The 16439-nt window shown below is 38.7% G+C and overlaps 1 protein-coding gene and 1 non-coding gene across 2 annotated transcripts; one reads left to right on the forward strand and one right to left on the reverse strand.

Annotated features, from left to right (window-relative positions):
• The first annotated feature begins 5101 nt into the window (after nucleotides 1-5101).
• LOC117274315 (small nucleolar RNA R71) lies at nucleotides 5102-5208 on the forward strand. The gene has a single exon (XR_004504424.1). It is a non-coding gene; the product is annotated as a small nucleolar RNA R71 (small nucleolar RNA).
• Nucleotides 5209-10394: 5186 nt separating this feature from the next.
• LOC138902336 (uncharacterized) lies at nucleotides 10395-10883 on the reverse strand. The gene has a single exon (XM_070190189.1). It carries the CDS (start codon nucleotides 10881-10883, stop codon nucleotides 10395-10397), a length of 489 nt encoding a protein of 162 aa, XP_070046290.1.
• Between the last annotated feature and the right edge of the window lie 5556 nt (nucleotides 10884-16439).

The raw sequence follows: 16439 nt of genomic DNA on the forward strand, positions 1-16439 counted from the left end.
TCGGCCCTTTATCATTATTCTTTCACCCCGAGTCATAACAATTCGCACAATCTCATTCCTGTAACATTCATAAACATGTCAATACTTTCACAATAAGCACTTGATTTAACGTCGCGCCACGACGAATTACAACAAAGCCATGGGTTGCCTCCCAAGAAGTGGCTGATTTAACGTCGCGACACGACTCGGGCTATAACATATCAAGGATCTTTCAAGTACAAGGTCGAGATCACTTTATCTTCCTCTACCATGCCTTGATAATGTTTTAGCCTTTGCCCATTAACTTTGAACTTGCGGGAGCCATCTTACGTTGTAATCTTGATGGCTCTAGTTGAATGCATCTCTACCACACGAAATGGTCCTGACCATCTTGACTTCAACTTGCCCAAAAACAACTTCAGTCTCGAATTGTATAGCAATACCATATCTCCAGGTTTAAAGAATATTTTTGTTATGCATCATCTTCATTCTCTCCTTGTATAGTCTTGTGCTCTCAAAAGCATGTTAGCAAAACTCATCAAGCCCGTGCAACTCTATGACTCTACTTGTACCCGCAGCTTCCATATCGAGATTTAGCTGCCTCAATGCCCACAAAGCTCTATGCTCCAACTCCACGGTTAAGTGACACACCTTCCCAAATACCAATTTATACGGCAACATGCCAATCGGAGTTTTGAAAGCGGTACGATAGACCCAGAGTGCATCGTCTCACTTTCTCGCCCAATCCGTTCTTGTAGCATTCACGGTCTTTGTCAAAACGCTCTTTATCTCTCTGTTCGAAACTTTCACTTGCACACTCGTTTGTGGGTGATATGGGGTGGCAACCTTGTGGCACACACCATATTTTTCTAACAACTTTTCGAAGGCTCGACTGCAGAAGTGAGTGCCTCCATCACTGATTATTGCCCTTGGAGCGCCAAACCAGGTGAATAGATTCTTTCTTAAAAAACCAACGACCCCCTTTGTATCATTTGTAGGGAACGACACAGCCTCTACCCATTTTGACACATAGTCCACAGCTACGAGTATATATTTGTTTCTATATGAGCTGACAAAAGGCCCCATGAAATCGATTCCCCATACATCAAACACTTCCACCTCCTGAATTGGGTTCATGGGCATCTCATGTCGGCGGGAAATATTACCGGTCCGTTGGCATTCATCACAACCCTTTACCCAGAAGTTTGCATCTTTGAACAATGTCGGCCAGTAGAAGCCCGACTCCATCACTTTTGTCGATGTCCTTACTCCCCTGAAGAGGCCACCATATGGGGATACGTGACAAGCCTGCAAAATAGAAGATTGGTCTATCTCGGGAATATATTTCTGAATTATGTTATCAACACAAATCCTGAACAGATAAGGCCCATCCCAAAAGTACATACGACAATCACGAAAGAACTTTTTCTTTTGTACAGAGGATAGGTCAAGGGGGATAATACCGCTTGCCAAGTAGTTTGTAATATCAGCATACCATGACGCTACCTCAAGACTTGTGGCCAACAGTTGTTCAATTGGGAAAGTTTCCACGATATCGTCTACCTCAACCTTCTTCTCCGCTCCTTCCAACCTGGACAAATGATCTGCCACTTGGTTCTCCGTTCCCTTTTGGTCATGGATTTTCAGGTCGAATTCTTGTAGTAGCAGCACCCATCGAATCAGGGGTGGCTTTGAATCCTTGTTCTCAATTAGGTACCTGAGGGTAGCATGGTTAGTATAAATAATTACCTTCGAGCCTATCAGGTATGACCTGGATTTGTCAAATGCAAACACAACTGCTAGCATCTCCTTCTCGATCATTGTGTAGTTTATTTAGGCACCACTCAGGGTTCTAATTGCATAGTATATTGGGTGCATGACCTTCTCCTCTCGCTGCCCCAGCACTGCTCCTACAACATAATCGCTTGCATCGCACATGAACTCAAATGGTTGCTCCCAATCTGGTGCAACTATGATAGGTGCAGACACCAGCCTCCTCTTCAATTCCTCAAAAGCTACCATGCAGTTGAAAACACAAAGGGGTGATCTTTTTCAAGCAATTTACACAAAGGGTTAGCAATCTTGGAAAAATATTTTATAAAGCGTGTGTAGAAATTAGCGTGGCCAAGGAAACTTCTTATTGAGTTGACGGAAGTGTGTGGTGGAAACATTTATATTACATCAACCTTTGTACGATCTGCCTCAATGCCTTTACTTGGCACTAGGTTCCCCAAGACTATACCTTCCTATACTATGAAATGGCACTTTTCCCAGTTTATCACCAGATTAGTCTCCATACATCTCTTCAGCACTCTTTTCAGATTCCTAAGGCAGTCATCGAACGAGTTTTCCATCACTGAGAAATCATCCATGAAAACTTCTATTATGTCCTCTACCATATCTGTGAAGATGGCCATCATGCACCTTTGAAATGTAGCGGGTGCATTGCATAGGCCAAACGGCATTCTCCGGAAGGCGTAGATGCCATATGGATAGGTGAATGACATTTTCTCTCTATTCTCCGGGGTAATAAAAATCTGATTATACCCCGAGTATCCATCCGAAAAGCAAAAGTGGGACCTCTCTGCCAATCTACCTAGCATCTGATCAATCAACGGCAGGGGAAAATGGTCTTTTCGGGTGGCCTTGTTCAATCTTCTATAGTCCAAACAAATTTTCCATCCCATGACTGTTGTTGTTGAGATCAGCTCGTGGTTCTCATTTTGCACCACAGTCATTCCACCTTTCTTTGTAACACACTGAACTGGGCTAACCCAGTTGCTATCAGAGATGGGAAAAATAATTCTCACATCTAACCACTTGATCACTTCCTTCTTTCATATTGGGGTTCAGCCTTCTTTGATGTTCTCTGGAAGGTTTGTGCCCATCTTCTAGTAAAATCTTATGCATACAGAAGGCTGGGTTGATACCCTTAATATCTGCAATGGTCCAACCAATTGCAATCTTGCACTCTATTAACACCTGTAAAAGCTGTTATGCCTGCATATCAAACAAACCAGATAAGATAATAACAGGTAAAGTCGAGTTAGGTCCCAAGAAAGCATACCTGAGGTGAGATGGTAGTGGTTTCAGTTCCAACTGTGGTGGCTAATTGATCGATGGCTTAGCTGGAGGGGTCTTTCTTTCTTCTAAGTGTAAAGACTCGAATTCGAGCTCTCTTTTCCAGTACCCTTGGCCTTCAAGAGCCAACACCCACTCTGCCAAGTCCTCACCATTTACCTCTTCTAAGTTCATGAGGCATGCCGCAAGAGGGTCATTTGCAATAAGTGCCTCGGCATCTTCCTCCATGATCACATCCACAGCTTCTATCAAAGAGCAGTTTGCAAACTCACTGGGTCGCCGCATAGACTTTTATACATTAAATGTTATTTCTTCATTATTTAGTCTCATCTTCAGCTCCCCAGTTTCACAATCAATCAGAGCTCTTCCTGTGGCCAAGAACGGCCTTCCCAGAATTATTGGAATCTCCTCATCAACCTGGCACTCCAAAATGACAAAATCTACCGGAAACACAAACTTTCCAACTTGTAAAAGTACATCGTCAAGTATACCAGATAGCTTTTTCACCATTTGGTCAGCTAGCTATAGTAACATCGATGTGGGCCTTGCTCTTCCAATGCCTAACTTTTTATAGATAGTCAATGGCATCAGATTTATGCTTGCCCCCAAATCACACAATGCTTTGGCGAATGCATAGCTACATATGGTGCATGGAATTGTGAAGCTTCCAGGGTCGGATAGCTTCTCAGCTATAGGTCTTGTCACAATAGCACTACAGGTCTGATTCAATGTCATAGTTACCAAGTCTTAAAAGTCGAACTTGCGTGACATCAAGTACTCCATCATTTTTGCATAACCGGGCATCTCCCTCAAAGAATCAATTAGAGGAATATTTACCAGAATTTGCTTCAACATTTCCATGAATTTTTTGTACTGCTCATCCTTATGATATTTAGCCAACCTCTATGGGAAGGGTGTTGGAGGTCGCTTCCTTCCTGTGACTTGAGTTAGATCCTGCTCCGGCACTTTTTATGATGCCTTCTCTTGCACTTTCTCAGGCTCCTTCGCAACCTCTTTTTCTTTGAGTGTTTCATCTTGTGCATGTTGTACCATTACCTTTGTTAAACCTGTTGAATTGTCCACCTCAATTGGTACTGGCACAAGTATCTCAGTTGGTCGGCTTTCGCGAGCAATTTCTTGCTCTAGATCAAGATCTCTACCATTTCTTAGACTCACCGCCATAAGCTGCTTTGGGCCCTGCTCTTTCGGATTGACATGTGTATCTGCAGGTAACATCTCTTAAGGCCAATTATTCAGAGCCATCGATATCTGCCCTAGTTGAATCTCAATACCCTTGATAGTTGAGTCGTGTGATACTACCTTTTCTTGCATCTCGTGGACCTTTTCATCCATTTTCCCACTGGACCCAATGAGTTGTTGCAGCATTCCTTTAATTTTAAACAACCCATCATCTTGTCGCACTATCTGTTACTGTTGAGGTTGTTGATAAGCTAGTTGTTGATTCTGCTGATTGTACCCTTGTTGCCTTTGATAAGGCACATCCTGACCCTATGGTCGTGCAACTCCAAGATTATTATTATTATTATTATACTGCTGTTGTGCTGGCCTATATTGTTAATTCTGTTGTCCCCAAGTCTGACCACCTTGTCTCTGGCCTCCATAGTTGCCCACATATTTCATATACTCTTGATAGTTATGGTTGTCACTTTCACCTCTCCACGAGCACACATATGGTTGGTTTAGGCATAGTGTACATAAGCCCACATTAGTCGTGTCAACTATATGTACCTGCTTCTGGCCTGATTCATCAATATTCTTGGTAAGGATACTCATTTGCATCATCAGAGTGGCCATATTCTCGGCTATGGTGTTATTTGGGTCCAAAGCTACTGAGTGAACTACAGGGGTGATTGTAGTATCTCTTGTCATCCATTCTATGTTTTGAGCCATTTTATCTAGCAGGACCTTACACTCTCTAAATGATTTGCTCAAAAATGCTCCACCTGCTGAAGCATCAACATTGGCCTTCAATCTATCTATCAATCTCATGTAAAACCTTTGTCCCAACATCTGATCTGGAATGCCATGATGTGGAAACTTAAGTAGCATCCCTTTGAACCTCTCCCATGTTTCTTGTAGTGTTTCAGCTGGTTTCTGCATGAAGCTCAATATCTCATCAACTTGCTTGGCAGTTTTATTGGATGGGTAAAACTTGTACAAAAACTGCTTGACTAATTCCTCCCAAGTGGTGATGGAGTTTATGGGGAGCAAATTGAGCCAAGTCTGAGATTCTCCAGTCATTGAGAATGGAAACAATAACAGTCTAATTGCTTCCGGTGTCACATTCGGTTGCCTTTGAGTGACACAAATTGACAAAAAGCTTTTCAGATGCTACTGTGGATCTTCAATGTAAGACCCGGAGAACAGTCTTTTGTTCTGCAGCAGACGTAGCATGTTGTTTGTGATTTGAAATGACTCTGCTTGTATCTGAGGGACTGCAATTGCAGTTTCCAGATATTCGACGGTGGGTTGTGCCCAATCATACAAGGTCGCTTCTGGCATAAAAGGTTCCACACCCTGATTGTTCGGGTCATTCCCATTGTTTCTGTTGTTTGGGTTGTCTATTACGTCACCCATGTCTAGTTCGATTCGTTCTGTTGAGTTCTGTTGTCGTTTGTCCTTCTTGTTTGCACGATTTAATGCCTTGAAAGCTTTCTCAGGATCTGATAATGCTTCAAACAATTCACCAGTTCTTGAAGAGTTTCTAGCTGTAATTAATAAGACCGTTAAATCCCCGGCAACATCGCCAAAATTTGATCACGTCCAACTATGCCTTATAAAAAGGACTAAGCGGTCATTGCAAATATAATCTAGTTTACAAGTCCGGAGTCGAATCCCATAGGGAATTAACCTACTAATCACAACTGCTAGTTTTGCAAGAATTCAAGTAATCAACTTCCAGAAATATTGAATAATGAGTTGAATGTTTACTAACTAAAATCAAGGTAATTAAAAAGCTGTAATTTTATTACTAACAAAGCAAATGTTGTAGACAAGATTGTAAGGGTCTAGGGTTACTATTTCCCCTCTTATCGGAATCCTTCCTGTTATGTCTCCTATAAATTCGCCTAGATACTCTCTACCAATCGTGAGCACTTTAGGTATCGTAGTTCTCTTCCGAGCAAATACAATAATTTACTAGACGTATTCTTCCAAACTATGCTAGCTGGCATTAGTTTACCGCTCACTACGATCGCACCAAGGTTTTGTTATTTCTAATCCCACCTTTAAACCCTATGTATTGATCACTCATATACGTTAGGAGTGATGTTGTTCAACAACTACCTAAATATGTATCCTTTTCCAAGTTATACACATTAAATATGCATACCCAATTGAGGGTCCTTCAATCAACCACAATAATCACGTAGTGGAACAAGTAGAGAAAATCCAATGGCAAACTTATATTAAACGCAATAAAAATTCATCCTCCAAGAGGTTCCATCAAACCCTAGAATAAAGAGTTTAGCTACTCATAATTGTTTTCATAACTACAATATAAGAATTCATCACCAATAATAGATAAGGGAAGAAGAAAGATAAAAACTCATTTCTGAATCTTCCGTCTTGCTCCTTGCTTGTTTTTGCCTTCAAAGATGTTGTGTAACCCTTAAAAAGTCGTTCTTTGATGTATTTATATCACTTAGGCTTGCTAAGGGGTGGAACTTTTCTATCCCACTTCGGATAGAAAAAGCTGGAATCTGCGTCTGCCCTCGCGCGTCGCGCGCCCATGGATGCGGATTCAGCTTCTGAAATTCTTTCATTCCGCGAAGCGATCCGTGCCTTTGCTTCTCTTCGCTGTTTTGTGCCTTCACTTTTCTCCTATTTTGCGTCCGTTTTCATGCCACGCATGAGAATAGACAAGCTCCCAATCCTTCCATTTTTCTCCTTTTTGCAATAATTTGATATCTTTTGCTCCATTATCATTCAAGCTCACTCCTACAAATAAGAAATATGTAATGAGTATAATTCACTTCAAATATCATGTAATCTCCCGCAACTCACACGACAAATGAGATGAAAACACACTCAAATTCATGCACTTTTGGCTATTTATCACCCATCAACTCATATCTCATGAACTAGAGTCTATAATCATTAATCCAATACTAAAATCAAGTAGATGGTGAAGATATTACCTGTTTTACGTTAAATCCTATTGAATTTGAGTTCTAGAGTTTCTTTTCTCAACAATGATGTCCCAATCAAATATCTAATGATTTAAAGGGTTTACCCATGTTAATAAGGTGTTAGAGAATTAAAATTAACTTAGAATGACCATTAGAACTCACCTTGGATGGTGGAGGGACCTTGGGGAGGTTAGGTTCTTGAGAGTTTCCCTTCCTAGAGCAAGTTTTTGTGTTTTGGGTTGTGAGGGAAGAAGTAGGGCTTTTAAAACGACCCCTTTTGTGCGCTCCCGCACAGCTGAAGGCCTAAATGCACACCTGAATGCATAGCAAGGTCAGTAGCACTGCCACAAGTGTGCGGCCACGCACGGGACTAGCTGGGCACGCACCTAGGCGTGCATACTATGCATTGTCAAGTAAAAGGCACATAACTTTTTACACAATGATTCGTCCAGGCTCTACAATATGTCATTGGAAAGCTATTTCAAAGGGATACAGCTTTCTTGTTTTGCGTTTTCCCAAATTCCTTACAGATTTTCACAAAATCCTGCTAGAAATAGGTCTTTTATAAACTTAGTCAATTTTATCGAATCTTATGCACCTCACTCTCTGTATTGATTCTAAAACAACTATTTCCACACATACTCATCCCATTAGAACTTCACATGTCTAAAATATAACATTAATACTCATTTAATACGTCCACACCTAATCCAAATTTATGGAGTGTTACATTATCTCCCCATTGGGATCATTCGTCTTCGAATTCGATTATCCTTACTATAACTACGGCTAACTCTGGACCTTAACCGGGTCTGATGGAAACATGCGAATATTGAACTGTCATGAACACATGTATACTAAACTGAATAAATACATGATTATTGAACTGCTGAGATACTAAACTGAATAACTACTGAATTGACTGAATACTGAGCTGACTGAAAACTAAAAGACATGGAGATTATAATATAAGGTCTAAATGAAAAGGTTAGTTACCTTCTACATTTTCTGCTTGCTCTTCAAAGAGATGGGGATATCTAGAGTGCATGTCCTCTTCGGCTTCCCACGTAGCCTCTTCAACCTTCTGATTCTCTAAAGCACTTTCACTGAAGCAATTTCTTTAGTTCCGAGCTTGCATATTTGACGATCAAGAATAGCCACTGGAATTTCGTCGTAAGTCAGGCTATCTTTAACCCCTATAATCTTTGTAGGAACCACAAGAGACGGGTCTCCCGTGAATTTCTTCAACATAGACATATGAAATATTGGGTGTACAGAAGCTAATTCTTGTGGCAATACTAACTCATAAGACATGTGCCCGATCCTTCGCAGGATTCTATATGTCCTAATATATAGGGGACAAAGCTTCCCCTTCTTCCCAAATCTCATAACGCCTTTCATACGTGAAACTTTCAGAAATACCCAATCATCAACTTGGAACTCTAAGTATCTACGTTGCACATCCGAATAGGACTTTTGGTGACTCTGAGCCATCTTCAGATGCTCTTTAATTAAGTTGACTTTCTCCATAGCCTGATAGACCAAATCAGGTCCTAAAAACTCCGCTTCGCCAACTTCGAACCAACCAATTAGTGATATACACCTTCGCCCATACAGAGCTTCGTACTGTGCCATCTTGATAGATGTTATTATAAGCAAAATCAATGAGGTGTAGATGATCATCCTAATTACCTTTAAAATCGATAACACATGCCTTATCCATATCCTCAAGAGTTTGAATGGTGCGCTCTGCCTGGCTATCTATCTGAGGATGAAAAGCTGTGTTGCGGTTCACTTTTGTGCCCAATCCTTTCTGAAAGGATTTCCAAAATTTCATTGTGAACTGAGCACCACGATCTGAGATGATGGACAAAGGAGTCCGATGCAATCAAACAATTTCCTGGATATACAACTTGGCATAATCCTCTGCTAAATCTATAGTCTTCACTATCAAGAAGTGAGCTGACTTGGTAAGTCAGTCTACAATCACTCAAATCGAATCATGGTTCTGAAACGAGCGAGGTAAACCTGTTATGAAGTCCATGTTTATCATCTCCCACTTCCAAACGAGAATTTCTATACTCTGAGCCAAACCACCAGTCCTCTGGTGTTCGGCTTTCACCTGCTGACAATTCGGACACATAGCCACAAAATTTGCTACATTCTTTTTCATATCGTTCCACCAATAAATCTCCTTAAGAGAATGATACATCTTTGTGGAACCTGGGTGAATAGAATACCTAGAATTGTATGCTTCTGACATAATCCGCTCTCTGAGCCCATCCACGTCTAGAATGCATAGCCTTCCTCTGTACCTCAAAGTACTATCATCTCCCCCTTGTTCAAAAGTCGTGATGCTTAGGCTATGACTTTACCGTGCTGCATTAACACGCACCCAAGGCCAACCCCTGAAGCATTACAATAAATAACAAACCCTGTGGTTCCTTACGGTAGTGTCAAGGCTAGAGTTGAAGTCAACCTCATCTTCAACTCCTCAAAACTCTTCTCGCAAGCATCCGACCACTGAAACTTGACTTTCTTTTGAGTTAGTCTAGTCAAAGGGGATGAGATGGAGGAAAATCCCTCTACGAAGCACTTGTAATAGCCTACTAGATCCAAGAAACTTCTTATATTAGATACTGATGTGGGTCTAGGCCAATTTTTCACTGCCTCTATTTTCTGAAAACCACCTTCACGCATTCGCTTGAGATGACATGGCCCAAAAACGTTACTGATTTCAACCAAAAATCACGCTTAGGAAATTTCGCATGTAGCTTGTGATCCTGCAGTGTCTGCAACGTAATTTTGAGATGTTCTGCATGGTCAATCTCGCTACGGGAATAAATCAAGATGTCATAAATAAACACAATAACGAACAAATCAAGATAAGGCTTGAAGACCCTATTCATAAGGTCCATGAAAGTTGCTGGTGCATTCATTAAACCAAACGACATTACCAAAAACTCGAAATACCCATAACAAGTCCAGAAATCTGTTTTAGGAATATCAACTTCCTTAACCTTCAACTGATGGTACCCCGATCTGAGGTCAATCTTGGAATAACACTGGGCACCCTGAAGTTGATCGAATAAATCATCTATTCTGGGAAGGGGGTACTTGTTCTTGATGGTGACTTTTAAACTGACGATAGTCAATGCACATGCGCAAAGAACCATCCTTCTTTCAGACAAACAAGACTGGTGCGCCCCAAGGTGAGACACTTGGCCTTATAAATCCCTTATCTAGAAGATCTTTCAACTCGACATTTAGCTCTTTCAACTCTGCTAGAGCCATTCTATGAGGTAGAATGGATAACGGCTTAGTGTCGGGGAGTAGATCAATTCCAAAGTTAATCTCTCTATCGGAAGGGACTCTGGTAAGATCTTCAGGAAACACTTCTGGGAACTTATTTACAATTTGTACTGACTGGAGAGTGGGAATCTGAGTATCTGCATCCCTAAATTGAACCAAGTAATAGATATACCCTTTAGAAATCATCTTTCTTGCTTTAAGGTAGGAAATAAACCTACCTCTAGGTGCTACTGCATCAACCTTCCATTCTAAGATTGGTTCACTGGGAAATTCGAAACTTACTATTTTGGTTCTACAATCCACTGTGGCGTAACAGGACTCTAACCAATCCATGCTCATGATTACATCGAAGTCTACCATTTCCAATTCTATTAAGTCTGCTATAATAAGGCGATAATACACTTTGACTAGACATCCCCTATAGATACATTTAGCTATAACTAATTCTCCAACTGGAGTGGACACTTCAAAGGGTTCACACAACTTTTCTGGTTATATCCCAAATTTCTTAGCAATATATGGGATTACATAAGATATGGTGGATCCCGGATCTATAAGAGTTTAAACATCAAAGGTAAAGACTGTTAGCATACTTGTGACAACGTCTCTACGAGCCTTTGTATCCTGACGGCCTTCTAGTGCATACAAGCGGTTTCGACCACCGCCCGTATTACCAGACTTTGCTGCACCACGCCCTTGTTACGCTTGAGAGTTCTGAAGGGCTGTTGAATTAGTGGACTGAGCAATATTGCCTTCATTATTCTGCCTTGCTGATGGATAATCCCTCAAGAAGTTTCCCTGTTAACCGCACCCAAAGCAACCATTTGTGCCTGAACGACACACCATTGGGTGTCTCTTACCACACGTGTTGCAAATAGGGTAACCAGGGACTCTGTAGTCCATACTATCTTATGACTGTGAGCCTGCTGCTCTGAAATTCTATTTTTTCTTGTTAAACTTGAACCTCTGAACTGGTACACTAGTTGAAGATGGAATCGGTACTAATTTTGGTTTCCTGAAGAACTAAAAATTACTACCTCCTTGAAATCCCCCATGGCTGAAATTTCATGCAAACTTAGCTCTCTTGCTGAACTCCCTGTCCTTCAATCTCTGTAGCTGCTCTTCTTCCTTCATCCTATCTCCGTTCCCTTGAACAAAGGCAACCATCTTAGTAATGGTCATGTCATTGTTCTGAGTAGCTATATTAGCATCAGCAAACAAGTCATCTGAAAGCCCCAACACAAACCGTGTAACTCTGGCCCTCATATCACGTACCATTTCTGAAGCATACTTGGCCAAAGAGACGAACTTGAGGTAGTACTCATTCACACTCATCTCATTCTGTCTGAGCCTCTCAAACTCTAAAGCCTTAGCTTCCAAGACCTCAATAGGTAGAAAATGCTCAAGAAACGCATTTGCAAACTCCTTCCAAGTCGTAGGAGCCGCATCCTCCCCTCGGGACTCTTCCCATGTTTCATACCAAGTGTTAGCAACATCCTTCAGCTGATACACAGCAAGCTCTGCTACCTCAGTGTATGTATCATGCATCACTCAAAATATCTTCTGAACATCATCAATGAAGTTTTGCGGATCCTCATCCTTTTTGGACTCTGTAAAAACTTGAGGTTTCATGTTAGGTTCTTGAGAGTTTCCCTTCCTAGAGCAAGTTTTTGTATTTTGGGATATAGGGGACGAAGTAGGGATTTTAAAATGACTCCCTCGGTGCACTCCTGTGCACCTGAACACGCAGCAAGGGCAGTAGCACTGCCACAAGTGCGCGGCCGCGCACGGGACTAGCTGGGCACGGATACTGCGCATTGTCCAGTAAAATATACATAACCTTTTTCACATATATTCGCTTAGGCTCTACAATATATCATTACAAAGTTATTTCAAAGGGCTACAGATTTCATGTTTTGCATTTTCCCAAATTCTTTACAGATTTTCACTAAATCTTACTGGAAGACAGACATTTCGTAAACTTAGTCGATTTTATCGAATCTTATGCATCTCACTCTCCGTCTTGATTTTAAAACAACTATTTCCACCCATACTCATCCCGATAAACCTTGCATGTTTAAAATATAACATTAATACTCATTTAATATGTCCACACCTAATCCGAATTTACGGAATGTTACAAAAAACTTTTTTGAGGTTTAGTTAGGCTCAATGTTTAAGGGTGTGTTTGGTATGAAGGAAAATATTTTCTAATTTTTTCATGTTTGGTTGGCTTAAATATTTTGAAAAACATTTTCCTTATGAACTCATAGAGGAAAATATTTCCTCCAATTTCCTCATCAAGAGAAGGGAAAGCATTTTCCAAAACTCTTTTTATCTTTCTCTATCCCCGCCAACCCACCCCACCACCACCCTACCCTCGCCCGCAACCCCCGCCCCTACCCTAAATAAAAATATTATTATACCTTCTTTTCATTTTATAGATAGAATACTTTTTTTTATTTCAATAAATGAGTATTTTCTTTTCAAGATATAAAAAAAAATTCATTTTAATAAAAAAGTACTTTCTTTTCATGACGTAGAAAAAGTATTTTCTTTCATTTCAACAAAATGATGTAGTAAAAAGTATTTTCTTTCATTTCAACAAAAAAAGTATTTCCTTTTCATAATGTAGGATAAATATTTTCCTTCATTTCAACAAATGAGTACTTTATTTTCATGTTGTAGTAAGAGTACTTCAACCAAAAAGTAGTATTTTTTTTTAGTTATGGAGCACAAATTTCAATATTATTTTTACATGAAAAAGTAGAGCAGCATATTTAGTTCCTTTGGGTTTATGTGAATTTTTAGAAGAATAATTAAATTCTTAAAGAAAATAGAGTTGTGAAAACGTTGGGTATTTGGGAGAGGGGGGAGGGGGAGAGAGCACATGAAACATGGGGACTTAGGGGAAGGAGAGTGTGGAGAGTAGCATAAAAAAATTCCTAAAAACTATTTTCTACTCTCTAACCAAACACTAGAAAATATTTTCTTAAAAAAAAAAAATTCACTCACCAACCAAAACAAGGAAAAATAAGTGATAATACCAATCATTTTTCATAAAAACATTTTCCATAAAAAATAATTTCCTTGATACCAAACACACCCTAATACTGCAGTACTTTAAACCAAAAAGGAAAGTATTGCAGTTGGTTTTGTGCTTAAAATGAATAAAGGGACCCCACTTTATTGTTGGATCAAGAAGAAACTTCCACTAATTACTAGACAAGTTCAAGATTCACAAGCTAAACACATGAGCATAGTTAAGTTTGGTTGAACCCAACCTACACTTATGTTATTTGCACTTTTGAAAACTAATAATGGCAGGGGGTTGAAATATGGGTCAACTCATTTAACTTTTAGTTTAGTACTAATTAACTAAAACATCAGCTTATAAGCTTTCTTTGAATAAAAATTCACATATTTATAACGTATATAAAATGTTATAATGACTTATTTTATATCCAAATTTATTTAAATGTGGTACGTAGCATGAAAAACTGTATGAATTTGAAAATATACCTTCTAAAATGATATAGAGTGGTGAAACGGTAAAAGCAGGGCTGTTCTTTTTCGGTGAAAGTAAATAAAATGTACGTAGAACAGTCTATATATTTTTATAAAAGAGGGGCATAGCCCAGTGAAGTGGCAAGTCTTACATGTAGGATTTGAATTAATCATTTTTCCTACATTTTCTTATTTTTTCTTCAATTTTTTCAATTTATGTGCTCTACACCAAAACTTGAAAAGTCGCGTCCTAAATTTTCTTTATTGCCGTTGCTCTCTTCCTCATCTTTCTCCCAAAAACGTTACTTCACTTCTTTCTTATCATCCCATATTTATGGGTACCACCATTCTAATTCTTTTCTAAGTTATTATCACCCTTTTTCTAACTATTTTCTCTCTCTAAATTATCTCTATTAGTTGGTTTACAATTTACCCACCAGTCTTTGTTACTTTCTTTTGCCGCATACACAGACTCTGAACCAAGGTTAGTATTTTAAATTTTATGCTCTTATATTTGTGTTTTTCTTTAAAATATTTTATGGCCTTATATTACAAATTCCTTTTGTTACTATTTTTTGCCGCATGTACGCCGAATCTGATCAAGGTTAGTATTTTAAATTTGATGCTCTTATATTTGAGTTTTCTTTTTTACAAAAATATTTTATGGTCTTATATTACAAGTTTGTTGGAAAAAAGTAACTATCAATTGGCATCTATTATATCAACGTCCTAAATTGTTGATGCTTCACATCCGTTACATCAACATCTTAAATTGTTGATGCTCTTGTGGTTGTATTTTGGTTTCGAGTATGTACAATACCGGACCAAGTACGTATATGTGTGTCTATTTTGCTATGCTCTTCCTCCATGGTAGAGTGTTATATCAAAGATAATGTGATGTTCATGGAAAATAAATGGTAAAACCTCAAAAGTGATCGCTTTGTAATTAAAAAACTATGAGCAAAAATGTTAATCAGTATTTATATTACAAATGTTAAAACAATATGTGTCTCTTATGTAAGAAGGCCCAGAATACATAAGTAAGATTGTGCCTTTATTTAATGAAAAGCTTATTCACCAGTAATAATCTGCAGTGCCTCCAGAACCAACTCTGTTGTAACTTAACAACTTTTTCTTTTCTTTTTTTCACACAAAATCTTACTAATTTCAAATTTTGGTTTTGTTGTTTATTGTTTTCAATCGGTTTCTGAGATTTGCTTAACCATGAGAAAAACTATGTGAAGAAGGATTATAAAAAATTGAAAGCTCTTAGGAATCAAACTCTCTCGGAATAAATATTTTGTAATTGGTAATCATGAACTCAATTGTAATGTTTCTTCAAATTCTCACATGCACAACATTGAAGTTGTATCATGGTCTTTTCAAATTTTCTCTTTACATTTCTTAAATATATTGGCTTTGCAATACTTGAGGGTGGTAATGAGATATATACTAATCTCTTACTCATTTTTTGGTGTATTAGGATATTTCTCAGGAGTAGTATTTCAGCACCAACTTTCCCCCTTTGTCCATGCCTTATCTCTTTCATTTGTTTAATAATTTTATTATCCAGATAGTTGCTAAATTTGTACAAATTTTTGGGCCCTTTGTTCTCTTTTCCTATTTCTCCACTTAAGTGCATCGTCAGATCCATTGTGCATGCTTTTTTTTTTTGAGTGAAAAATAGCACGGGTTAGCCAGTTTTCGGACTGGTAATTAAAAAATAGCCAGCGTATGCAAAATCATTGAAAAATAACCACTATTTTGCTGCAACACAAAAAGTTCCGGCAGAATATACTGGAGATTGGTGCACCTGTATATGAACTTCCAGCATAATATACTGGAACTCTAGCACACGAAAAATTTTAACATAATATACTGGAGATTGGAGCATATGTGTATGAGCTTCCAGCATATTATGCTGGATCAATATATTATGCTGGAACTCCAGTATATTATATTGGAACTCCAGTATATTATGCTAGAAGTTCATATGTAAAAAATTCGAACCCCAGTATATTATGCGGGAATATTTTTTCAAATTTTGAACAGTATTTTCGTTCAGATTTATCTTTACATGAAAAGTTGCTAAATTTCGATTACTTTTGAAACTGTGGCTATTTTTCAATTATCACTTGTAAATCTGACTATTTTTGAATTTTTCTTTTTTCGATGCACGTCGTGATTTATTTAAAAGCAATACAATGTGAATGTACAGTTTATTCAATTGTATTGAACCAAAATTTATGATATCTGTGATTCTGTATTACACCAGGTAAGGCAGAAGCTATCCTCTCGGGGTCAGAAAATACGTATCAGTAAATATTGCACCTATTAAATTGTTTCAATTGGGCTGGTGTATCCTTTGGTTTGTTGCTTGTATTCATCACAAATATCCCATCTCATTAC

The sequence above is a fragment of the Nicotiana tomentosiformis genome, chromosome 12 (assembly GCF_000390325.3).
Source record: "Nicotiana tomentosiformis chromosome 12, ASM39032v3, whole genome shotgun sequence".
Lineage (NCBI taxonomy): Eukaryota > Viridiplantae > Streptophyta > Magnoliopsida > Solanales > Solanaceae > Nicotiana > Nicotiana tomentosiformis.